Below are 27,548 nucleotides of genomic sequence, written 5' to 3' on the forward strand. Positions count from 1 at the left end.
ATGTCAGGAAGGGGCACAAAAAAGGTTGAAAGTGTGGTGCAGACTTAGAGGTCGGTGAGGTCACTCCCAAGAGGGGCACCTTCATCCAGGAGGTCTGAGCCTTAAGGGATGAAGAATTTTGTAAAACTTGGTTGGAAGCAGAGTATTCTGGGATGCAAAAGTAGCAGAGAATAAAAACATCCGCAAATCTCGCTAATCAGCAGCAGGGGCTGCTGGACGCCCAACACTCTCAACCAGAGAGGAACTTGAGCATCAGGTTCCTTCGCAGGAGAGGCTAAGCCTTTTTTATTTCTTTTTAACGAGGGAAAATGTTTAATCAAAATTGTTACAAAGCATCAGGTAGACCAGCGAGGAGAAACCGGAGTGGGTTACTGAAATCACCTAGTAAGATTCGTAAGGATGGTGGCCGCAAGATTAGGGAGGGATAGAGCAAGGATGGGGCTCTTGACTCCCTGCTAGGGAGCGAGCAGAAACAGTAAAAATGCGTCCGACGTTAAAATGCACCTCCTGGGTGGCCGGGAGACCGGTGGGGACGTGACGAGAAACTGTTGAGTCAAAGAAAGGCCTTGGAGGGATAATGATGAGTTTCGTCCCGAATTAAATGTTTTGATTATATGTTAAATTTGAGCTGCCAACGGGAAATCCAGGTGGAAAGGTGGGTTCCTCGGGAAATAGCATAGAAGCAGGACTGGAGTTTTCATTTGAATAGAGAAAACACCTCATTGGTGAGAAGGGTAATAGCAGTAATCCTTTTCAAGAAAGCTCAGCTAAGGGCAGGTGGGAGGAGGGAAATACACCCATCGCTTCCTACGGCTCTCCTTTCCCAGGCTTAACTCATACTTCACGGGGGGGGAGGGGGGGGGATGAAGGGCTCATATAAGTACTTCTAGTTGGTGGAAGGCAATGGAAACGAAGAACCTAGTTCATTTAACCTTCAGTCACCACAGCTACAAAAACAAGAGGAGATATGAGCACCGTGTAGGATGAATGTTCCTTTCTTACTCCCACCCTCACCACGCCCGTCTCTTTCCCAGGTCTTTATCAACACATTTCAAACGCCTCGGAGATGTTGATAAAGCTGCTCCCCATCTGCAAACTCCTCCACAGAAGAGAGATGCATCTCAGGATCAGGCCTTCCCACCTTCGCGCGGAACCGAAGCCCGACTTCTACCCTTGGCACCCACAGCTGTTTTCCACAAAGAGAAAGAACCCCAACGACCCAACTGTCTCTTTGAAGGCACCTATCCTCTACCTGTGGCCTGATTCAGCTGCAGGTTGAAAAGTGTCACAAAAGCAAAACGTGGGTAAGGTTTTTCAAGAGTTACTTAGAAAGATGAAGCTGATTTTCTTCCAATATCAGATTCTTGGTTTCTATTCTTCTTTATTTGTTGAAAGAATCTCTACATAATTCCCCCAAATGTATTATTATTCTGACTACAAGTTCATGGTTATAAAAAAACACACACATATTCTACATTTTTCAAAAAAGTCATCACTTGTGAGTCTTCTTATCAAAGACTCACAAGGCAGTGTTGATGGGAACATGACCTAGTTGGACGGCTATTTTCACCTACGGCCAGATGCTCTTCAACAGATCATTGCTCGCATGGAAATCAAGGCTCATCAAGGGTCCACAGCCCTGCACCGGGCATCATTTACCGACAGTTAAACAAACAGAGCTCCCACCCTCTTGGTGTTTGCAATTTAAACCAAAGAGGCCTATCCCAACCTGTGACAGCCCTGGAAAGAGCACATTCAGTTGCGCGAAGGTTAGCAAATAAGCTCTGAGTGACTTAGTTCATTTGAAACCCGTTTGTCACCCTATCAAACAAGGTACTCACGGGTAGTCATTCTTTTCCCCCCTCAACAAAAGAAATTTTTTAATGTTGAAAGGACTTTTTAGATACATTCCTTTATCATGTAGAAAAGACAGAAGGCAACCTTACTAAAACAGTTAGACACAGAATCTAGCTAATGCCTCTTAGTCCTATTCTCAGACTCCTAAACAAAGAAACGAATTTCTAAACAAGAAGAATCCCACGGGAAGGAAGTTCAATCAGAGTCCAAAGAGGCTGAAGGGCACTTTAAATCAGTGCAGAGCTCATGGGATGCCCTGAGAAAATGGAGTGGGGCTGCCTCATGAGGGTGGAGATGCAGGGTCTGGCTAGGACCTAAGGAAAGACTAGACAGGCCGACTAGAGTGGTTCCTGTTTATGTGTTTGGAGGGTGGTTTATCATGACACAGACACCTACAAACAGTTCATCTGATTTTCACAAAAATGCAGGAAAGACTCAGCACAAAGCCCAAAATTAATAAGAATAATAATCATGCCTAATACCTAAAAAGATAAGACGGATATGTCCAGGGTTATTCCTGCAGGTGCCAGCTTGCCTGGGTCCATCCCAGTTTACCCTGATGGCCCAGGGAAACAATTAGCGACACTGCTTTTCACCCGCACAAGTATCCCGGCTTGGACAATAAAGTTTAGTCATCCTAGATCTGAAAGGATGGCAAGCTAATAACTAAAGTGAACATGGAAACAAGATACAAAATTTTAGAAAGGCTTCCCTTCTGAATTGCGCAATACATTTCATAACTAACCCAGACTGTATGTATTGCACCTACGTATCCAACTCTGGGTTGGGAGTTGCATTCTGAGACTAAGGCGTGGGGCTCGCACACAGGAGGGGGCTGGGGGTGACCGTGTGGCTCCAGGCGGTTGCTCTGTAAATGGGCAGCAGGTGAAATGGTCTTTGAAAGAAGCAACAGGAACAACAGAAAGATTTTTCACCAACCAGTGTCTCATATGAATGGTTCTTCAGCCGCAAGATCCGACACTGAGGAAAGGCTCACAGTTCTCTTTGATTCTGCGGGTGCAACAGGTGTGTGTGTAGGTGGGAGGAGGGACCATCAGAGGAGGCTTCAGCTGCAGAAGGTCCCGCAGAGCGAGGAAAGCGCTCTCCGCACCACGCGCCGGGAAAGCAAAGCGAATTCTCTACTGCGTGCGGCGGGCAAGCAGGCCTACAGGCACATTTGCATGGTCTGGGCACCTGCAGGAATAGCCCTGGACATATCCGTCTTATCTTTTTAGGCATGATTATCTCATTATTAATTTTTGGCCTTGTGTTCCTCCTGTTGCAGGTGACAGGTCATTCAGCGATGGCTCTTGTACCACGACCTGGTGGCTGCTGGAGCCTCACTTTGGTGGGAGGTGTGCTCTGAGAGGAGAAGCCCAGAAGAGTCAACCTGGGCTCTACGCCACCTGTGAACATGGGACATGCGTGTCTTGACGACCCCAGCTCCTGGCTGGGCCCAGCCCTCCTCCCAGCAGGGACAAGCCAGGCCCTCAGCCGCGACTCGGCCTCCCCCACCCCCGCCCCGCAAGCAGGAATAGGGACAGGAGGTTTAATCACATGAAATCAAAATACTCTCCAGATGGCACTGCCCAGAATGAAATGCTCTCTGATCCACTGAGCATTTTCAACCAAAACATACTCAAATCCTGAACACGAGCCATGTTTGTACTTCTCTTTTTTGGGGGGCTGTGAAGGGAGGGTGAGGTGCTGCACCGAATAACAATGTTCAGCCCAGGAAAACCCCCAACACCCAGGCAGACACCTGCTTCATGCACGATCCGCCCAACCTAGTGAAATCATCACAAACAGTTCTTGACGAAACGTCCTCCCCGGGTTCCGAGATGACGGTGACCAGGGAGACGCTGTGCCTGTGCCAGGGTGGCGTGCGTGAGTGTGGGCTGAGGAGGGGGTGTATTTCTGGAGAGGGAACAACAGGCTCGAAGGAATGGCTGCGGAGAACAGGATGGCACCAGGGGTCAGCCTGGCAGCAGCAGGGGAGAGCACGGTTACATGGAACAGCAAGGCAGTGTGGAACAGCACAGCAGCACGGCGTGTCTGGAGGACCCTGGGTATGTGGAATGTGACTGTGTGTTTGTTCAGGGCCTGGAGGGGATACGTACATACAGGAATCACCACTTTTTCTCAAGTCCACACACCAAGGAAAACAGGATCAAACTGTAGTGGGAAATTGGAAAAGTCCCATTCCAAAATTTAAAGTCCTATTTCAAAATGCTTTAACAGATCATGCACATTTATGGAAACACCTCCTCACCCAGGTCCTGATTGTCTACAGGTACCAATTATGAAACAGTTCATCTTTAGATCTTTGTTAAGAACGAGCTGTCTACCAGACATCTTCACTTCTACACTTTTTTTTTTTTTTTTCAAATCTAGCATCTCCTTTCCATGTGATGCCACGATGCTTAGAGTTGGCAGAGCAAAAGCCTGTCATTCTTAAAACATGAAGAAAATAATTTGGCGCCTTCTTTGTGATCACAGAAAATGCAATTAATACTCTGGCTGCCTTGGTATGTAGACCAAACCTTCTGCCACAGTGTTTTGCGGTGCTGTTGTCTAGGGCAGCTCTGCCAATCTTTTCATTCCAACAGAAATGATGCCAGGTTTCTCGGGGCCCAGCAAGGTCTAATGAGGCTGAAGAGGTGGCTGGAAGCCTCCATGGGGACTGTGCTCCTGGGTGCTTCTCTACGAAACACAAAACTATCTCAAGATCCAAGGGCTTCAGTCTCCCCACACCTACTAAAAGCAATTAAAACATACACTTTACAAAGGAAAAGTAGTTAAAATTTTATGTCACTCATCTATGGCCCAGGATCTTTTTAATTTATAGGAAGAATACGGCAGAGAAAATAGTTGTGGGCAGAGAACAGCAGTGATTTACAAAAGCATATGATCAACGTGGAGGGATTATTACCTGCATAGCACTGGACTCGCAAGACATAAAATAAGACCTAGGGTAACTCACAGAAAGTATAGGGATAGGGTCAGCAGAGAGAGCCAAGAAAGACCAAGGCGTCTACATGGGCTTAGGTATTGCACTACAGTACCTGTGTCCTGGCTCAGCTATAAGATAAACCTAGACCCAGCCCGTCTCACCCAGGGATGACTGAATGGTCCAGACCAATGACGGTATTTCCCATGAATCTCAGTGCCACCCCCCCCCAAGTACATTTGAAGACAGAACAGCAGTAAGAACCAAACCCCTATGTTGTCATCGATAGCTTGTTAATGCTGTTCTTGCTGACTCTCTGGCCTTCCAAACTCTTAGAATCACAAATTTTTTTTCTCATGAGAGACCCTCTAACCCAACTCCCTTGTTTGCAGATGAAGAAACTGAAGCTCAGAAGTGGGCGATGTGCCCCAAACAGCAAGGTCCCGGGAAGGCTAGGAGAACACAACTCAAGCCCTCGGCCCTAAGTGTCCCCAGCACTATGCTGATCTCACCCGCCGCGCCCACTCCTATTCTTGACCCTGACAGCTCCTCTCCTCTCCCCTGGGAGAGCAGCTTCCCACCCTCTGTCCATACTGGGTGTGTGATATTGGGATATAGTAAGAAATATATATTTGGTAGTTATCTCCAGTTCCTGGCACAGAGCTCCGAAAACTTATCTTGTCATTTCCTGAGTGACAGGGGTGAGAGGAGCATGTATTGTCATAATATTTGACCTTGGTCCCCAGTTTCTAATTAAGAGCTTCCGAGACCCTTGGGAGCTCCAGAGTGATGAGTGTCTTTTGTATGCTCATAAGATGACTGGTGATGGGGATCCCTAGATAGCCTTAGGATGGGGGCCAGGCACCAGAAAGACCAAGGCATGAGTGGAACTTGCAGCCCCACCCCCTGTCCTCCAGGAAGAGGAGAGGGACTGGAGATCAAGTTACTCACCATTGGCCAGTGATTTAAGCAATTGTGCCTACCCTAGGAAACCTCCACTAAAACCCCTAAACGATGGGGTTCAGAGAGCTCCCTGGTGGGTGAACAGGTCAAGGTGATGGGAAGGTAACGAGCTCCACGCCCCTTCTTCCATACCTTGCCTTGTGCACCTCTTCCATTTGGCTGTTTCTGAGTTGTATCTTTTATAACAAACCAGCCATAGTAAGTAAAACATTTTCCTGAGTCCTGGGGGTCATGGAAACCTGTGATTTATAGTCGGTCGTGACTGGTGTCTAAAGTGGGGGCAGTCTTGTGGGACTGAGCCCTTCACTTGTGGAATCAGATGCTAAATCCAGGTAGTTAGCGTCAAGATTGAATTAAATTATAGGACACCCTGTTGATGTCCAGAGATCTGGAGAACTGGTTGTTGGTTTAACACCTTTGGTGTTAGAAGTGTTGTGAATAAGATAACTGAGAGGTGACTTCCTGGATCTGATTTCTTGCCTCTTTGGTGCGGGGCACCTGCCTCATCCTTCCACCCCGTGGTGACTGACCTCAATCTCGGGCCTTTCTGACGGGTGAGATCCACCAACTTTGCTGCCAGGAATTTGACATGACAATAGCTGGCTTCCAACAGAAGAAACATCCTTGTCATGGCAACATGCCTACCACCCAAACCTGGCCTTGCCCTGATGGGTCTAAAATTTCAACATGAGTCACCTTCCCACTGAACATCAGCTACAGCGTTTGGCGAATGTGTCACATTAGCCAGCTGCAGGACATGCTTGTGTCCATTTAATACACAAGCGCACATAAATATTTACTTCTGAAGAGGACTCTGTCCTATTATCTTTGGTACAGAAACACAAACAAACATTTCCACGGGTAATTATTAGTATACTTCTAACAGAAGTTGGACTAGAAGTCAAAGCTCTGAAATCCTACTCCCAGCTCTAACTCGTAGAGGAGGTGGGCAAGCTCCTTTCTAATACCTCCACATATTCACCTGCATATGTGTGGCCAGCCCTCCCCTGCCTACCTCAGTGGACCATCAGAGCCATCAACAAGAACCGGGATGTGAACGCGCTTGTAAAGAGTTGCACAATGTGCCATGGAACTGTCCAAGCTCCACCCCATCTGTGCAAAAAAGAAAGGTCTCTCTCCCCCCCTATATGATGATACTGAAATGTGGGAATAAAGAGGGGACCACCCTGTGCTATAAATGGTTCGCGGTCTAGGCCAGTGCTGCCCGACAGAAATACCACGTGAGCCACGTACGTAATTTTACATTTGCTACGGGCCACATATATTTTATCAAAACCAGTATATCCAAATGATCATAATTTCAACATGCAATTAACAACAATTACTAGTAGAACATTTGCACTCACTTTTTTGCGCTAAGTCTTTGAAATCTGGTGTGTATTTTACATTCCAACCACACTCCATTTGGACTAGCCATGCATCACGTGCCCAGTAGCCACACATGGCTAGTGGCTACCACGCTGGACGGTGCAGAGTTTAGACGTGGCATGCAGCTCCACACAGTGATGGTGCCTATGAGCCCTTGTTCAGTGCCCAGCACAGTGCCCTGCAGTGAGCCAATGCCCAGTCAATACGTGTGGGATGTGTAAGTGTCTGGATGTAGCCTGCACTGTGGAACATCTTTGGGATGCGGAGGAGTAAAGAACTGTAAAAAGCGTTAGGTCTGTATTGACCTTTTCCAGTTCTCAAAGCACCGAAGTCTTGACTTGCAGGCTGCCAAAAGGCGAGCTGCTGGTCATGATGAAATCCTAGGCTCAGAGTCTACGGGTGGAGTGACCATTCCTCCCCAAACCGTCTTTAGCCTACCTCACTGAGGACTTGTCCCTGCCTCTACAGTGGCTGCTGTTACAGGCCCGGGGAAACTGCTGAAAACAGATGAGCGCTTGTCCCTGGGTCCCCTACAACTGCGAAGTCATTTGCATACTGTTCAGCGAATTTGCATAAAATTGGAGCCAAGAGATCTTGGCTGGGTTTCCAGGCCCCACTCTTGCTCCGAGCTGCTATGGCCACCGCTATTTATCACCATTCACAAGGGTGGTGGAGCAAGACAGACCCCCCAATTAGAATCAGCATAAAAATGGAATCCCTTCCCCACACTGACATGAAAACCAGAATCCTCGGGGGCAGACTCAGATGTAATCTGGCGGCCGCATCCTTTGTTATGACAAGAGTTTATTTTATATGACTCTGACCTGTGACATGAAAACACAGCTTCGGTTGGGCTGTAATGATCCATGACGGCACACACACCTGAACGCCTCCGAGCTCGATGCCAGCCTGGGGGCCACCCGGGAAACCAACTCACCACCCTTCATTCCAGAAAGCCACAGGCCTCCATCCCCAACGCAATGCTGACCCTAAAGGACCCCTTCTCCCTCTGGCCAGGGGTGGCGAGGGGTGAACTCAAGGCGAGGTGTGGCCGCCTCTAGGTGCACACACCTCTCTCTTCCTTCGGGACCGAGGGGCCCCATCTACAGGCAAGTGCACATGGTAAATGACACAAAAGAGAAGGTGAGTGCGACAGAAAAACACAACATGATACCCATTTGCATTTAGTTATTTTATCTCAGCTGCCTATCTCTTTCTAGGACTACTTCCCAGAGAAATTCCATTTTCATTACAAAACTGGCTTCTTATGCCAGGGTAAAGACTGCGGTGCTGTTATTACGGCCACTGTTTTTCCTACAGCGGTCATCTCAGATGGTACGTCCACGGGAGATAAATGGTTTCCTAAACAGGCTTTTCTGCATCCTGCTGCTGGTCGCGTTTGCCCAGGTCACCACGTCTGGGGCCTGGATCGAAGCAGCTTCCCGGAGAGTCCGGAAGAGGACAGGAGACAGAGTACTGTGACTAAGAGCACCGAGTACTCCTCGGACACCTGAGTTCGAATCCCAGCTCAGCCACCGAGGCAGCTGTAACCAGTTACCTCCCCAAGCCTCACCTGCAAGAGAGTAAACCCACGCCGACCTCCCCAGACGGCCGTAAAGAGTAAATGCATTAATGTCGACAAAAATGTTTAGAAAGCGTCTGGTCCAGAGCGCACACCTATGAGCATCTGCTTCACCATGAGGAGAGACCCACAGTGCCCCGCCAGCACTTGCAGCATCCACAGGCCAGGGACGCCCTGGCTGTACTCATGCAGAAGTACACCAAAATGACTGTCCATGCAGTCACTCAGTCAGTCGACATTTACTGGGCACCTACTATGTGCCTGCCCTGCGCTAAGCACTGAGGATCCAGTCGTGGTCCAGTTGCACCACATCCCTCAACTCCTGTGAACAACCTTGCTGTTTCTACCTTTGAAATGCCCTTCCAGGCCATGCCATCCCAGTGGGGCAGGTGCCCAGGTGCAGCTGCTCAAGCCATCCCAAGACAGGCACCTGCCCCGTCTGGCCTCCGGCTGTCCTCTCTGCCACCAACAAAAACCACGACCCAGCTGAACAGCTTCACTGCTCTCCGCTGTAGAAAAGGGCAAATCTAAGTTCCTTGAGGCGATGTACAGGGCCCTCGGGAGTCAGCCCCCAGCTTCACCTCCTTCCACTCCACCCCGTGTCCCCCACGTTCTGGTCACGCTGACCTTTGTACCATTCGTGTCAGAACCTCCTATTACGCTGTTTATTTACACACGGTACCCTTTCCCACTCTCCACGGGGCACGCTCCTGCTTACCCATCTAGACCCAGGCCAAATGGCACCTCCTCCGGGAAGCCACCCTTCACTTCCTTGGGAAGAACTCACTGGATTGTAATATTTCTGTTTGTGTATCTGTTTCCCCAGGAGACTGCCCTCTGCAAGGCCAGAGAACACATCCAGAAACCCTGCAGGCACAGAGATTGCTGGAGGAAGACATGAGCACATTTCACTGTACAAAGGTTTCAGATTGGAGCCACGAGGCAGATGTTCAGAGTTAAGGCGGCGAAGGCAGCTCCTACGCGTCCTGCAGCTGGACTGGCCGCTATTCTAACTATGCCAACAATGCAGCCCTGCACCGGGAGGATAATCGAGATGCAGCAATACAGCAAAAACTCCCCCAGAAACAACCACCTCCACAGCCACTGAGTCACGTTCCTGTGAATTCTCTACTCAGAAAGTGAGGTGGGAGAAGAGACAGAACCGGTAAGCAGGTGCCATTCAAAGTCCCAGCCTCTGCCTGTTTTGTTTTTTTACACGATGATTGCTTTGCTTCCCCTCTTTCGCCATGTTCTGGAATGAATCATTTCACATAAGTGGATTTTTCAGATGACTGAAGCTGAAACTTTTTAAAAATTTTAAGCATTTGGAATGGAGATATTTCTGAAACAATTACCCTCCCTCCCTGAACTCTTCAACTCTTCCTATGGAAAGTCACCCGCTCTTGATGACTCAGCAGCATCTTATTAAAGGACTAAGGAAGACGGTCCCCGTGCCACAAGGCAGGGATGACCTCAAGGGCTGGGGACGCCTCCGTTACTGTCCGCCCCACACAGAGGAGCCTCCGACAGCTGAGTTTCTTAGTTCCTGACCCAGCTGTAATAGCAGTTTTCTCCTCTCCCTTACCGTCAGACTCTTCCAATAACTTTTCTAATAATTCGCAGGCCTCTCCTGCCCACTCAGTACTAGTTTACTGTATCAAGTGTTTCCACTGACTGGAAAAAACATGATAACCAATCTTGTGAGAAACTGTATTCGTTTTTTTTAACAAATGGGGTGGAAAATTATTCAGCCTTAAAAGAAATGAAATTCTGACACATGGTACAACATGGATGAACCTTGAGGACATCACGCTCGGTGAAATAAGCCAGACATAAAAGGGCAAACCCTAGATGATTCCCCTAATATGAGGCGCGTAGAGCAGTCAAATTCAGAAAGACAGAACGCAGAACAGTGGTTACCAGGCGCTGAGGGGAGGAGAGGATGGGGGTTTCTGTTCACTGGGTACATACAGAGTTTCAGTTTTGGGTGATGAAGAAATTTTGGAGATGGATGGTGGTGATGATTGCACAACTATGTGAATGTGCTTAACGCCACTAAACTGTGTCCTTAAAAATGGTCAACAGGGTAAACTTTGTTAGGTGTGTTTACTGCTATATATGTAATCTTTTTAAAAAGCAAACCTGTCACAACGATGCACAGACTCTTATGAGTAACGGGTGTGACCTTTCGAGTGTGAACTTCTGCGACATCGTTCTGCAGAGCCGGGGTTGAAATTACTTCCTAGTCCCATCAAAACTGCTAAACAGAGATCTCGAAGGTGTTCGTGGGCTTTGCGGCCATAAAGGCCTTTTCTGCACAAATTATAACACAGGTGACACTCAGGTGCTCTTCACTCCCACGTGAATGTTATAAATCATCTCAGGGAGAACCGGGGCCAAGGAGGGGTGGAGCTTTCTCCTCTGCCCTGGAAACCACCGAGTCTACCCTGGGCACCGAATCCCGGGCCTGGAATCCACGCCTCCCCTCCTGTGCTGGGATCAGTCCCTATAAGCAAGAGGTCACATCTAAAGCCCTTAGAGAACAAAATCCTAATTATCTGAAGTCATTAGGATTTTAAGGATTTCTAAAAAATACATAAAGCAGCCTTTTAAATATTATACTGTTGAGTTATAGAGTATAAATTAGACATTTCAGATTATATTGGACCAACATTTTTAAAGCAGTCTGGTCCATAAAAGAGAGAGGAAATAGCTGGGGGCATGTTCAGTTCCACTAACGCAGGCCCGGGGTTTGGGGAACCTGGTGTTGAACTCTGTCTCGCTTAATGAAAGGTTACTATTGTCCCTCTGCCTGAATAATAATTTCCCTTCCTTTTTCGCTTCCTTACGAAATACCATGAAGTTCTATTCTAAAAGTTATAACATGTTGTGCCTGGGAGAGAGGTTTAATTTAATTTTTTATTTATACAGGCTTTATTAAACAAAGCCCTTAAAATAGTTCTTTCTCTTCTGAATCTGAGTTCCTTATGTAGCATACGAACTTCAAATTAGTTAAATATTCAATCTATACCTGGGCAATAACACAGAGATTCGTGAATGCATGAGAAAGCGGGAAAGAAAGAGAGAAGTTTCACAAGGAGCCCAGCAAGACTTTCCTATCTTGTCAGAAGTTCAAGTTTAAGTTTCTTTAAGAAAGTAGTTTCCTGGCCCGTGGTGCAACTCCCTGAGCCCTGCGAATCAACACAGCAGCATCCTGTGGAAATGTTATTATGGAAACACTGCGCTGTTCTAAGCCAAACGTATCCAAATTAAACCGAGGGGATGGAAATAACTCTCCCCTGGTACACCCGGGTTACTGAAGGTGGGTTTGTTTATGAGTAGAATAAAATTTACAGCTAGATATAAAAACAGATACATCATCATCCTGTAAACTTGGGGAACATGTCATTCCACTTCTGGACTCTGGAAAACACACGGAGGTCATGCCTAAAATAAGAACGGCCCAGGGCTGGGGATCACACCCCAGGTGAAACCGCAGACCTTCCCACCTTCTGATTAAGGCAGGAGGCTTCTCACAATTGGACAGTGAGGTCATTTCTCCTGAAACGGAGCGCACTGTGGGCCTGTTGTTCCAACACACACGCGCGTGTACACACACGCACACACCCACCCACGCACACGACGGCCGGCCGCGGAGGAGCTTCTGAATCAGGTGTCTGGTCTTGGTATGAAGCAGTTTTTACTACTTATTTTTCAAAGGCTATTTATGCCGACGACTGGAGCCAAAGAGGAGAGAGACAGAAACAAAGTGTTTCTCTCCTTTTAAAGGATGAAAACTTTTAAAAACCCACGTCCTACTTACCAAAAGAAAGACAGCCTACTGGCTTCCTAAAGAGACACAAGAGAAACCCCAGAGTTACTCGCCTCAAGTGGTTATAGTTGAGAGGTTTCTGTTTTAAAGTTTTTTAAATGTCTTTAAGTTGCAGAGGACATCAATTACTGCTCGGGTTGCCGAAAACCTTACGAGGCCAAGTTTACTTGACTTTGCAGAACCTCTGTTTCCTCAACTATATTCCACTTCCTACCCTCAGGAGAGGTTATCAGGGTTAACTAATCTCCTGTCCATAAAAGCGTTACACCCAGAGTCTGGCACATATTGGGGTTCAAACATGCTCGTTTCCTTCCTTTCTCCTGACTTTCAGTGACTGTGGCCAATGACCAGTGTCATGATAAATGAAAATGGGGAACATGACAGGATCGGTAGGGAGCAGGGAAAAGTGCTCCAAACATTTTAGCCAAAAATACTGGCAGTCTTTCATTCCATAGTGTGCACGGAAACCCGTTTTAAACTGATATGCAGGCTGCATCGTACCAATCACATATATTAGTTTTAAGGTAGAAAACTCTGTTTTCAGCTGTTCGTTTTAAAAAGCCGTTCAACCACCTCTGTGTAAATTGCAAATAGGAGCAGAAGAACTTCCAAGGCTAACTTAAGCCTGGGGGGAGCCGGGGAGGGGGGTTGAGGGGATCGATGGGGAAAAAGAAGACATCTATAATACTTTCAACAAAAAAGATAAACTTAAAAAAACCAAAAAGACTAACTTAAGAAGGTAAGACTGCCCCATCAGTACTCCTGTATCAATTTGTCCTGTTTTTGTTACATTTTAGTCCTTATAGCATATTGAGAATTATTTGCCTGTACAATGTTGGGTTCATGAATGGTAATAGATGGCCCCTGGATGTCATGTTTTCTGTTATAGCTCCAAGCACTGTGATAAATATTTGAATGACTGAGAAGTTGAACTCACATAGCCACATGCTCTTTAACCACCAGAAGCCCTGCTGATGAAGGCTCCCCCTTTTCTAAATTCAGTAAGCACTTCACTAGGCAAATGTATGTCTGTTACCCAAAGAGAGGAGCCCAATTTTAAAAGTCAATACAAATGTGACTTTGCTAGTTAGACACCAACCATCAAAAATGATATAATTCCACCTGTCCCTGTGAAAGGGGCTGTTCTCCAGAACTCTCACCCGGAGTTTCAGGGAATGCTCACATCCATCACGCTGCTGTCCCCTAAGGAGGCGTCGCAGGGTCAAGTCCACGGCCCAGCTCACACGCACACCCAGGGCGTCTTGAGAGCATGTGTGGGAATGAAACGACAGGCAGGTGGGTGTCCCTCTGCGGTACACTTATAAGACACACTTCAAAAGCTAAACCAAAGGAGGAACGTCAACCTGAAAGGAAGGCTAGATTTAAATTTTCTGAAACATTTAGATAGAAAGCAGGAGAGGATAGATATTTTTAAATTAGAGATACCTGATTCAGTTTCTACGGAGGAATCTGGCGTCCTTATGAAAACATATCCGGACAAGCAGCTCAGTGTAACGAAATAGCTGCGGACTCCGGTCTGGGAATGAAGACCAGCTCTTCTCGACTTACTGGCTCTCACGGAACTTTGTTGGGTAAAGTTTTCTCTTCGCGCGGAAATAAACAAATAACAATACGGGTGTGGGGAGAGAAAGGCAGAGGCCAGTGGGAACACAATACCCGCCTTGCCTACGGTTTGTCCGGAGGCTCAAACGGGCCAGGAGATGCGAAATGCCTCTGGAAACTTTAAAATCCTCCACGAGGGCAGGAAAACACTGTTGTCAATTTTTCACCTGGAGGAGAACTCTATGGAAACTGCTTTTCCTAACAGAATTTGTTCTTCACATACACTCTTCTAACTGTCGATGAAGATGTATTGCAACATGAATTCTAACAAAATAAAGTTTTCAACCAGGCAGTGTTAGGAGAATGGGAAATAAGGGAAGCAAAGGCTCGTGCATAACCACAACAACGACCACACTCTTTTCACAAGGGCTGTAGAGAAAGACTACCGGAGTTGACGATGAGATGAGCCATGTTTCGAAACCTTCAGTCGATCACTACATCTTCCCCCAAATCTCTCCACTCCGGTCCTAATCGTTGCCCAAAGCTATGGATTTCTTACTGTCTCCACTCCATTCCTCTGGGTCAGGCACACAGTCCTACTGAGCTGTCACTGATTTCTCGCCAGTCTCATTAACTGGATGACGTGGAGCCAGAATGACCTTTCTGGAGCGAAGGCCTCCACGCCGGTACATCTCCAGCATCATCTCCGTGACCTGGCGTCCCCGCTAAGAACAGGCCGGCCCCGCAATTCCTGCAGCTCGCCCCGTCCATGCTCTCTTGCCTCTGGTATTTGTTCTCGGTGTTCTGCCTGCTGGCCACACTCTGGGCCTCCTTCCCGCTCCTCCGGGGTAATTTCAGCTCATCCTTCAGGCTCCAGCCCCCTTTCCTGGGAAGGCTTCCTTGAGTGTAATAAATACCCTTACTGGGACTGCATTTCCTCCCTCTCAGCTCTACCCTTGCTTGATTGTATCTGCTGTTTAATGATCCTCGCCCCCCAGACTACGAACCACATCTAACCGGTTCCCACTTCCCACTTTCCCACTTTCCCAGGGTGTGGCCTACAGCACTCGCTCAATTAAAAAAAAAAATGTGGGATAAATGAATAACTGACCTCCTGTTCCATCTGCTTTGACCGTATCACCCAGCCCCCAAAACCAATTATTCCCGAGAAAACAGAGATGCAAATGGGTCCTTAATAGGAAGAAACAGGACACGGAGTTTTTAGCTCCGTGCCCAGCCACGCAGGTAGAGAAGTTTGAAGGCCAAGTCAAGCATCTCAACTCCTATTAAATTTCCCCAAAGTCTCCACATTTTCAAACCACTAATTTACTCATTGGTCATGCCCTTTCGCTATTCCTTCCACAAGGTATTTTCAAATTCCATTTGACATGCACTTTCATCAGTTAATTTTTAATTGCGCTAAATATTAAATGCTCACATTCACCAGACAAGGCGTGTTCGGCTACCGATCTACAGTGACAGCCTGCGCTATTCTCACACACAGGCCAAGCATGAAATAGAAAACTAATAACCCCTTAAGTGTACTCTCAAAGTATCATTTATGGGAAAGAAAACTACATTCAAAGGAAACTTGTGCAATGGCTGTCATTTTTTTCCTCCCCGAGCCGCAAGCTGTTACAAAGCAGGGAAGCTCGTTTTCTCACGGATACAGACGAGCTCAAGAATCCCACTGTCACTGGATGCATTCATTAAGAAGGAATCTGGCAGCAGCACAGGGGATAGATACTTTGGAAAACAGGCCAATTATCTGGGTGTCCTTTATAATTTGAAGTTTCTGAATTCACTCCTAGATAAGCCACTTGAAGACGGCCTGGCGCTGGTAGCATGCCGCGCAGATGGTCACCGAAGGAAGGGTGGATGGGGGAGAAGAGAAAATCTGCTTGCGGTTTCATTCATGGGGACAAATCTGTAAGCTGACACATCCCTCTTTTTAAAAAGTCCCTAGAGCGGTACGGTCAAGCTTCATTACAAGTAAACAAATCATACCATCTTTCTCAAACAGATGACAAATGGTGAGTAATAATGCTGTGAGTCTGCTCCGTGCCAGGGAATGGGGACTCTCAAAATACAAATTCCACCAGTTGGTAAAACCAAGAGAGGCGGGATGCTCGCATCAAAGAGAACAGAAAACGTGGCCCAAAGCTGTCTGGCCAGTGGTTTTCCCCATGACACCCCTGGTGGTCTTCTTGTTGGTCAATGTCTGGGGAAATGAAATCTTATCTTCGGTTCTCTTACCTCTGGGAACACTGAGCTGTGCTGACTTCCACCTTCAATTGGCTGCTTGTTTTCATGGGAACTGGAGGACCATTTACCCCCACGACTCCCGTGCTGTAGGTCTTTTATATTTGAGCTACGACGCAGACCAGAGGGAAAGCCCGCCTTGTTCCTACCGGGAGGACCTTGGGCAAGTCTTGACGTCCTTTAGTAATAAGATGATGAATAATCTCAGACATCAAGACTTTCACCGTCTGGACGGGACGTGAGATATGAAACATGAGGACTGAGAACACCTGTGCACATGTATGTAGAATGTATGTCTATATTCTTTGTGTAAACAAGACACAAACATGACGATCAATGGGCTAGTGTCTAACATCTAATATAAAGCAAAATCTAGACGATTTCTCTTCAGGTATAAATGACATACTTTTTCAATTCACTGATGATGGATGAATTCAAAAGAGTTAACAGGTATTTTTCTTTTTTCATTTCTATTAAATATTAACAGATCTGTGGGATGGGACATTTGACACACACACACACACACACACACACTATAATAAGGGGAGTGGGAAAATGTCAGTTGGATTAGGATGAGTTAAGTCCCCCAAATGCTTCTAACATAATCGTTTTATTAATTCATTAATTCAGTAAACAATCAATGTGTGCACCACTACCCTACTATGCTAGGTGCCAAGACAAATTTAAGAGGAGAAATATTTTATCAAGTGAGGAAGCCCCAGCGAAGGAGAACACCTTGACTGTATAAGCCGCCCACAAGTGGAGGATTCTACTAGGCCAGCAGAGCAACACTGATTTCACTCAAGTTGAATTACTTTGTAAGTAGGCAAACTGATAGTGAGAAGCCAGCTTTTGAACAGTAGGACTCCAAATGAGTAACTGTAACCCAATCCCTAGAAGTCTACAGAAAACTTTTGGGGAAAGGCAGTGTGGGAACAGCAGTAATAAAAGAAAGGAGGATCAGCAGCGGCTGCTAGGACCACTTTGGGACTTGAAAGAGAAAATGGGAAATCTACATAGCTTTGGGGGAAAAGGCATATTGGATACCAGCCCCAACTTCTCTCTTGAGCTCCAGGAAACAGTAACTCTTCTTACTTTTCCCTTCTCTCTTAAGAACAGTATCATGTTTTGAACCAGCTGGGTTTTGAACTTAAGTCCTTTGCTTCCTCCCGCCCCTCATTCCTATGTCCCATCTGTTGTCAGTCCTTTGGTTTGACTGGACCATCCCCCAGGCCGGTCCCATCTTTTCCATTCCTCACTCCACCACCATGCTTCAAATTTGCTACCTGGTCTCCCGCTGTCCAGCATTGGTCATTGTCGCTCTTCTGCAAACCCACAGATGCCTCGGAACCCTTTCAATGTCCTTTTAATTGGCTACCAAGTTAAAAACAAACCTCTCGACTTAGGACCCGGTCTTATCTCACGAGAGAGATCTCTATGCCCCCATTGGGTCCATCTCCTTGCAGTTCCCCCAACGTGCCTCACACCTTCCCGCCTGCTTGGACTCCTCTGGCCCAGTTACTTCAAATGCCCCGTCCCCATATCTCCCGCGCATCATCTCCGGCTTGAAACCCTTCCAGACCCCCTTCCACCGGGACCTGATCTCTCCATCCACTAAAGAGTGAAAATTGCCCAGCAATTCACATATGGACTTTTCGTGGTCTCACTACTGGATCCTTGAAGTAGTTCCTTGAAGGCAAATGTCATCTTACACATTTTTTTACTCAATTAAAACACCTGGCATAGAGCTTTGTATGTAATAGACTCTCAATAAGCAGTTTTCACTCAGAAAAAAAAAAAGTTAGTCTGCATGTTATCTCAAATAATAATAAGATCTGTACAACCCTTTCCATTCCCATCACTGCCCTGGTGACTAGGAACTTGCGGTTAAGTTTCGCTCATTTTCTTCAAATCATTTTCTTCTTACACTGTCACGTTAATATTAATAAGTGGCTCTACCTCATTGTACTTATAATTTTGTTATGAAATGGCTCAAAACCACCTCTAAATTTTCAGTGTCAGAGAGAAAGAGAAGACAGAGAAAGGCAGAAAGAGAGAGAGAGAGGGAGGCTGGCTGGCTGGCTGGAATTCATCATGGAAATGGCTAGGAGACAGTCTTGAAATTTTAGACTCAGAAGTGCCAACTGGCATCCTTTATGAACTTGCTTCTTTCCCCAAAGAGATAAAAAAATCAATATCTAAAGCTGATGATATAATTTGTAATTAATTTTATTCCTACCCTAATTGTAAGAAGGTAATATATGTCCCCAGTAGGCACTGAACGAATGGCAGTAAGCATTTGTCCCATTTTCTCTCAGAACATTCTAATGCAGTGGAGTGGAATGCTTGGCTGCAATTCAATTTCAGAGTTAATACATAGAAATAACATTCATCACGTTGTAAAGCAGAAGAAATCTTAGTATCTCTTAAGAAGAGTTGGAAAAAGTCAAAAAAAGTCAACCGGCAACATTGATGCTCCAAATGTTAACTCGCCATTTCCTTTCAAAGCTTAAGAAAGAGGCTTAAAAACTGAGAACTATAGATCCCTGGCCGGGTAGCTCAACTGGTTAGAGCCTTGTCCCAAAACGCCAAGGCTGCGGGTCGATCCCCAGTCAGGGCACATGCAAGAACCAACCAATGACGCACAAACAAGTGGAACAACACGTTGATGTTTCTCTCTCCCTCTCCCTTCCTCTCTCTCTCTTCAAAATCAATTTTTTAAAAAAATAGAGGAATATAGTCATTGGAACTGTCAATGGTAAAATCTTTCCTGAAAATCGGAAGCGTCACTTGACGCAGTGGGTCCTGGGTGGTTTTCAGGGACAGAGTCAAGAGGAGACTTCAGTCCGTCATAAGCTTCTGAGTCGTTATGGTGAAGCCCCGGGCAGCTGGTGAGCTGATGACTAACTAGAAACGAAATATGGCTCTAGTCCTGAAAATCCTGAAGGCAAAAAAAAACCAGGAGAAGCATGGAAATAGCAATTTTCCAAACACAGCGTTTCCCGGTGAAGCGTGGCCTCGGTGCGCAGCATGTCGAGAGGCAGGCCTACAGTGGACCCTCTGGGAGAATCCACCAGTCGCTCAAGCCAGCCACCCAGGCAGCTCGCAGCACGTTGCTACAAATGGCCACCCCGGCATCGCAGGGACAGTCCCTTTCGCACACTCTCAAGAGGGTGTTTGGGGAAGTGTCTTTAGGGTAAGGGCCTTTAGTTTGAGTTTAGTAAGTCAGCCCTCACGCTAATCTCCCGCGGCTGAGGCCAGAGCGGGGAAAGCTTCCGCCGGCAGATGCTCCCTTTTCCCTGCAGAGCGCTGGAATGCATGGCCCCCGGGGGAAAGCGCGGCCTCTGTGGGCAGAAATGGTCCCTGCCTTGCTGCCTCTAGTAAGACTGGACTGGAGGTTCATTCGAGCTCGGGTCAGACCCCTTTCCTGCTGCCTCTTTCGGCTACCCACACATAACGCTATTTCTTCAGCCGAAGCCTACCCCTCGTGTGCTCGAGTGTAACAGAACCACACCCAGGGTCCTCTCTGGGGTGGGGCCAGGGGCAGGTAGAGGGCGGTGGGGGATGCGGCGGGGTCCCTATGAGAAAGCCCAAATGGCGCTGGGGAGAGAGAAATAGCCGCTCAATCATCATTCTCCCTGAAGGACAGGCTTTCTCTTCTGTCTGGCAAATAAAGAGGGGAGAAATAATGTCAGCACTACAGAACGGAGCGTAGATCAGAACGAGAGGCCGTCCACAAAAACACTTTAAAAACGCAAACGGCTTTGTTGTAATTTCAAAACTTTTACAACCTCCATTTAAAGAGAGAGGACCACGGGGCCAAGAAGCGAGACGGCGAACACCTGCTCTCTGGGAGCCGGTTACGGTGGGCCAGGAATTCCTGCAAAGAGCGATTTGGAAGGGGAGCCTCTTGATCAACCGAACAGCACTATAACCTAAAACCAAAATAAAACAAACCCTTTTTTTCTTTTCCCTTCTCCCAAAGGAAGAACCCCCTGTTCTGGTTCAAAGTCGACTTGCACTTTCCTGCATGCAAGAACGATTTAAGGAAGACGGTCCTCCAAAGGAAGCTATTCTAGCCACCCTAATCAGAGCCTTGATTACCTTTTACTTGAAAGAACTAATGAAATCCTTTAAGAACGACAGACTGGTGCTTATGAAGTCCTCTTAATGTGTAGAAAGAGCGCTTAATGGGTAAATATTTAACAAGGGAACTCCCCCTACTTTTCAGTTCTCTTAAGCCTATGTCTGTGTTACACAGAATTTCAAAATGTATCTACGTTTCTCCTCCCATTTACATCAGGCCTAATGCACATACGAACAGCCACATGATTAGAAATAACTTTCTTAGACAAAGATCGATGTGTGTCCAAAAGAACACATACTTTGCTTTCTTCCTTTGCCTCTAAACTCTAGGATCATGCCCATCGGCTGGCTGCAGGGTAACTATTAGTTTACTGAGCCGCCTAGCACGAGCCTGTGAGGTCACCCGGGACAGGGTAAGGCTTCCCTTCCTGCGCCCCCTCGCTAACCCAGGGCACGCAGAAGACTCGCAATCGTGTCTGAATAACTGTCTCAGTCCCTGGCTGATTTTCATGGTCAATTCCATTTAGATGTCAAACACTAATTTTGTTTGAATTCAACCAAGAGGAATGAAAGAGAAGCTTCAGAGTGAAATAAATTCACTGAGTGGTCTCTGTATGGGGCCGGGGGAAAGGGCGACCAGCTTTCGAGGTTACTGCTATACCTGAATAAGGTGATATTAGATTACCTTAAAAAGGTTTAACAGAACCTTTGAACCTCAAATACAATATATCTCTGGGGGAAAAACCTTTCTACCTGCGCACTACCCTATACTCCACAAAGACAGTGTTGTTTTCCTAGGGCGAAGGCACCGCTGCTGAGACCCTGCCTGGCCGGGCTACTGCGAAGACGTGAAGAGGGGCCGCCGAAGCGGGTGCGGGGTGTCTGCGTGGGAGAGGCCACTATGAATGGGGCACCCACACCCCTGCTTTGTGAGCGGTTTATCATTCCTCCAAAAAGCTGACGACGCCTGGGAGTAGAGATAAGGGAAAATATATGAGAGTTTGGCTTAAAAAAAAATGAAAAAAAATCTGTGGCTTTCTGTTTCCTGGTGTGCCGTGTGGCCTAGTGACATTTAAGCAATCAGAAATGTACCAGTTCGATCAAGGATTGCTGAAAAGATCAATGAGCTCTCGCTAGAAAGCGCAGCGAAAGGTAGCAGGAGGCGTAAAAGAGAGCCACGTTTTCAAGGGACGCGAAAGAGCGACCAAGGCCTTAACACAGAAAAGAGAACTGAGCGCACTGTGAAATTTTACAAAGGTCCAGAAATATAATTACTCAACAGCACATGACTGCAAACTCTAGGAGCAATAATGCCCTTATTTTTTTTCCCTACAAAATGAATTATTGAAAGGGGTCACGTGGCTCTTAGCAGGCAGAAAGATGCACTTTCCCAAGGAAAGTTCATCGTTAAATATATCATTTAAGGCTGGATCATCTTCAGACTATTTTTAATCTTATCATTTTGCTGCCAAAATTGGCCATTAGCCGGCCGATACTCAGCCGCTGGAAAAAGGATGCTTTTTCATGTATTTTGTACACAGGCATGAGAATGGTATTGCTTTCCAGTTAATCAAATGTTTTGGTAGACATGGACTAGATACAGAAAAGAGAAACTGCTTGTCGACCAACTAATAAAAAGGAAGCTACCTCTACTGGATGTGGAGAAGCAAGTTTCTGTCTTCCTTAACCACAGAGACCAAAAGACAAAAAAAAAAAAAAGGCGGGCCACCATCTCATCAACAGAATGAAGGCAGGCTCCTGGTAAGCCATCTCATTAGCCCACATCTCGCTCTCTTCTAAGACATGAAACTAAATATCACATTTCTCAGTCTGGAGGGTGCTGTCAGTTTTCACTCACCATCAACCTGCCCGTATCTCAGCCCTTTGCTTGCGAGAGCCCCTTCATCTGGAAGTAGTGTCGGGGCCAGTAAACCCATCTACAGAATTTCAACGGTGTTACGAGGGGATAAAATAATAACTAACGCAGCTATTAAAGGAGCTAAATCTCCCGCCTTTCGTCGGAGCAGGAAAGCTATCTTGTTTTAATGGGCGATGCCAATACAAACTCTATAGCTACCATGAAAAACATTCCGGAGAAGACTGAGCTTATCATAATTCATCTCCCGTCTCTTTCCTTCCAACCTGTATCTTCCAAGGGTCCCATCAGTCGAGCGGACATGTGGGAGATACTCAGTATTCTAGGTAATACCATGGCCCTGTGAAAGGGACACCGGAAGATCCATCCCAGATTGTCATTCTTTGTAAAAGATGTCCCCAGGAATGGTAGATGATGGTGGCCAAGCATCTCTAACTTCAACACGCGCACAAACACCTGTAGATCGTGTGGACCACAGATTCTGACTCCCCAGCTCCGGGGTGGGACCTGAGCTTCTGAATCTCCGCGACGTTCCCACGCTGCTGGTCCACGAACCCCATTTCGCCCAGCAGGGTCTTAGACATTCCCCGGAACTGCTGCTATCTCTCTGCTCCCTCTGCAGTGCCTCTCTCTGGATGCCACACAAGGCCTTGTGCAGACTTAGGAATAAAGCCACATCCCACTCGGCACCCAATTTCTTCTTTAGTCTTTCTTTAATGTGTAGGATTCTGGGACCATCTCTCAACTGCCTCTCATCCCAAGGCCCTGCTTTCTCCAAGTCATGGAACGTGGAACGCAAACCGTTTCCTCGGCCACGAGAGGTTCTGACTTAGCAGCAGCAGCAACAAAGAAAAGCAGTGATGTCAAGTCTAAAGCCCCCATCAGTATATATTCAGTAGGCAAGCTGATCCAGAGTCCTGGACCCAGTGCAAGTCACTGTCAAACGTCAAAAGAATGTGCTAGCTCTCTCCTGAAACTTTATTATTGTTATTAAGAGTACTTTTCACTGTAAGATGCAACATATCATTAGAGACGGAACCCTCAACAGATGCAAATTTGGAGGAAAATCTGTCTGTACGCCAGACGTCTAAAACAAGGATTTAGATTAAGAATGCACATTCGAAAGGACGGGTAAATCATTTCTGCCACTTTTATTCCGGCATGTCCACTTACGATTGCATCTGCTGATATAGACTTTTTTGCCAAATTCCTTTGTTTTCCTCCAGAGTCGCCCATCTATATGTTGTTCCGAAAACTACACATTTTACCATCAGCCATCTGTGCTTCTCTCTGATTTATTTTTACTATAAGAGGTTTTGTCAAAAAAATGTTATCATGTTCTATGGTATGTCGTTGTGGTTTGGCATCATAAAATATAGCCTCTACATTTATTAACCTCAGATACCTGTTGACCACAAAGATGGGCTCTACAACAAAAACTCTATTTTATAAGGAGGAAAAGCAAGGCTTCACTTAAAAAGAGCACTCAACTGCATGAGATTACTACAACTCAACAACAAAGATCAAGGTTATGTCTTAATTTCGATCATAACCATATGTCTCTGTTTCCCATCTTTTTATTAAATAGCTTGACAGATGACAGTTACCACCTTGGCTTTCTTTCGACTAGAAAGAACATTTTTAGGTATTTTATTTTTCATAAAAAAATATGAAACAGAAAAGCTGTTTAATCAGTTTTACTTTGGCCTTAAAATGATCGTTTTTGGCGTCTGCAAGTCTCTACTTCTTTGGTTATAGTGGTTAAAAATAAAACCACCTACTTAACCAAACATTTAACAAAAATATTCTTCCCACCCTTTGGTGAATTCTTCCAGAATTACTAAAGATCTGATAATATAGGATCTCAAAAAACAATTTCCAAGGAGCATTTAGATTATAGAGATTTAAACAAGGGGAGGGGTGGTATCTTAGTCGATTTTCCTTTTAAACACTGAAAAGTGTCATCAATGTTTTGTCAACTTTGGTCAAGTGGGATCAGATGTTCATGTCAGCCAGATACTTTTTCTTGGCCTTTCCTCTTTTTGGCCCCTTAATATCAGCACACTTTGTAAACTGTAGTAAAATACATAACATGCTTCTTGAAATCAAATCCACTGGTAATCATTCCTAGGCATTTTGCTCCCGTTAGGTCCTATAAAACAATAACATTAGTAATTCTCCCTAGAGACTATAGAAGGAAGCACTGAATTGATTCCTTCTCCAAAGGTAATTCTTCAGATTAAAACAAAAGTCCGAAAAAAAAATTCAGACAAAAACTATTCCTCTTTTACTTTTTCACCAGTTAGTAATTTTAGATATAAGGTGTAGATCTCAATGCCAATGCTTCTCCTCCCCCAAAGAATCACACACACAAAAAGAACTTTATGGTCGCACGATGGAAGCTCTATCTGACACAGTACCGGGAAAAAAATAAAACAAAATCATCTCACAGGCATTCTTTCAAACTACAGACACCGATCACTTCAACTAAAGTCACAGCTAGGAATCAATTCTTCTCTGCTCCATGCAGGCACTGTAGACGCAAGTTTGCTCAGCAGAGGAACCGAGTGACGTGGGTTCTAGGTGGTGAAAACTAAGAGGCTAAAATTCCGTAAACTTTAAAATCATACACCAGGTATAGAAATAGAACACAAAGTGTGCAGCCAATGCAAATTCTGTCACCGACGAGACCAAGTAAAGCATCCACGGCTGAATGTTCTTCAAGTCACTCGGGCACGCCCACTGGGGATGAGCCACACCTGTAGGTTGGGGTCCCCGGGGGCTTTTGGAAAGTCAGCTTTCCAGGGACAGGGGCTGCATTGGTTTTCCGCTTTGGGTAGATTTTACCAAGTGAGTCGGAAAAGGCTCGGTGCCTTGGTCCTCTGGTGCAGTCTGTTCTTCTAATTGGGTGGTTCTCAAATTTTAGTACAAAGAAGAAAACCCCCGGGGTGGGGGTGGGGGGGGAGTCTGTGTAGGATGCAGACTCCCAGGACTCAACCTGGGCTCTCCCATTTCAACAAGCGACTCAGGCCCAGGTAACTGTGGCGCTGGGGATTCTTGGGACTCCCAGTTTGAGGAACCCTGGAGGGATCCCATTTATCAACCAAGATCTTACTGGATAGGAAATGCCGGGTCTTTGAACCTCACCAGCTGGCAGGCAAGGAAAACGCTTTTGGGTAGGAGGGAACGATCACAGTGGGGTAGGCGGGGCGCGTTTGGTACGAGGGAAGGGAGGGTGGGAAACAACACACCTGGTTTTACTTCACTGGCTCGGGGGCCAGCCCGTGGCCCGGGAGCCCACCCACACTCCAGCCCCCGCGTCGCGCCCGGGGCCTGCCATCCCGGACTCCCATCCAACCAGACGTGCACCTACCCAGCCTCCGTTATCCTGGATCCAGGTGTGCAGGTGCCGGTTCAGGTACTCCGTCATCCACAGGGCGATGTTGTCCACCAGGGGCGACATCTCCCGGTTGACGCTCTCCACACACATGACCCCACCGAACTCAAAGAAGGCCACAATCCTCCCCCAGTTCACCCCGTCCCTGAAGAGCTCCTCCACCACCGTGGCAAAGCGTCCCCTCGCGGTGAAGGGCGTCAGGTGCAGCTGGCTGGACATCTCCGCGAAGTCTCGGCGGTAGCGGCGGGAGAAGTCGTCGCCGGCCTGGCGCAGGGTCAGGTGGACCACGGGCGGCACCGGGCTGAGCGCGGGCCCCGCGGCGGCGGCGGGGGCGGCCGGGGGCGGCGGCGGCGAGGTCCTGGCGGGCGCGGCGCTGCGCCCCGGCTGCGACGAGAAGATGCCCGGCGCGGGGGCGGCCGCGGGGGGCGCGGCGCCGGCGTCTCCCGCATCCCATTCGTAGCCCCTCTGCGACAGCTTATAGTGGATGTACTTCATCACTATCTCCCGGTTATCATACCCTGTTCTCCCAGCGTGCGCCATCCTTCCCCGGAGGAAGAGCGACAGGAAAGCAGCCGGGGACCAACGGCACCTCTCGCCCCCGTCCCCGCCCCCACGGCCCCCAAAGAAAGAAGAATAGTTATAATCCAGCTATTTTATTGGATGTGCTTTGCATTCTTGAATGAGGGGGTGTCTTCAGTCACGCGGAACGCTTGATTCTGGTGTTTCCCTCTTGGCATGAGATGCAGGAAATTCTTATTTCAGTTCCTTTCGGATCTTTATTTCATGAGGCACATTATTAATTATTGTCAGTCTCAGTCTACTTCCTCCGTGATCCTGAAAGGTTAAAAAAAAACAACACCACCGATAAGCCAAAATCAGGTGCATCTCCCTTTACACGCGGGGGGGGGGGGGGGCAGGGCACACGCACGACAACCACACGCCAGAAGGAACGGATTCAGCTGCCTGGACAGTCAACGTCCTCGAATGCACTTAGAGTGAAAAATCTCAAATGTTGCCATTAAAAGTTACATCAAAGCCAACTGCCTGCGCGAAGAACTTACTTGTTATTCTTTAAGGACGGCATGATCCTCTGTCAAGTTTCCTTTATTGTGAAAACAAAACAGACGCGTAAGGCAGAGACCCATCGACCTTCGGGGCTCCCCGGTGACAGCTGCTGCGAAACTTCCAAGTGAATCTGGAGTTGGGGGTGCGTGGGGGCGCGGTAAAAGCGAGGAGCCCTGGCAGAGGCAGCCTCAGACTTCTCCTTCGCAGAAATGTCAATCCGCAGGAATCCCAACCGGAGATCTCAAGAGCACGAGAGGAAAAAAAAAAAAAAAAGAAAGAAAAAAAAAAAAAGGCAGCGGCGGCGGCAGATGAATTACAATGTTCAGTCCGGTATTTGCCTAAGTCCTGCGAGGTCCCCCCTCTCGGCAGCACACGCGCGCGCACACACGCGCGGGCGCAGACATGGACCCCCGGCCGCGGGACCGCTTCACGCCTCCCCGGGGGGAGGGACGGGGCTCGGGGGCCGGCGGGCGCGCGGGGCACGGGGGCAGGAATCCGCTTCTGATTCAACTCCGAACGGCAAACGCCTTTTCCGAAAAGCTGCTGGATAAATGAAGGCAGGACGCGCCCGGCCCGCCGGTGCAGAGCCGAGGAGCCCGCGCTGTGTGTGGTGCGGCGAGGGGTGGGGAGGAGGAGATGGTGGGGGAGGGTTTTATTTTTTTCCCTCTTTTCCTAAAAAGGATGACTGCTACGAAGTTCTCCCCCCTGGACCCCCTCTTCCGCTGC

At 47.3% G+C, this 27,548-nt stretch overlaps 1 protein-coding gene across 1 annotated transcript in view; it reads right to left on the reverse strand.

Annotated features, from left to right (window-relative positions):
• The window catches only part of BCL2 (BCL2 apoptosis regulator), a 161,651-nt gene extending 134,103 nt beyond the window's left edge, over window positions 1-27,548 (reverse strand). Inside the window, exons 1-2 of the mRNA XM_087819144.1 lie at window positions 26,819-27,548; window positions 25,734-26,591 (exon numbers count right to left, since the gene is read on the reverse strand). Coding sequence (XP_087675270.1) covers window positions 25,734-26,297 — 564 coding nt within the window. The 5' untranslated portion in view covers window positions 26,298-26,591; window positions 26,819-27,548. The remainder of the gene's footprint in view (window positions 1-25,733; window positions 26,592-26,818) is intronic.

Source organism: Miniopterus natalensis, chromosome 7 (assembly GCF_054644295.1).
Source record: "Miniopterus natalensis isolate mMinNat1 chromosome 7, mMinNat1.hap1, whole genome shotgun sequence".
NCBI classification, from domain to species: Eukaryota; Metazoa; Chordata; class Mammalia; order Chiroptera; family Miniopteridae; genus Miniopterus; species Miniopterus natalensis.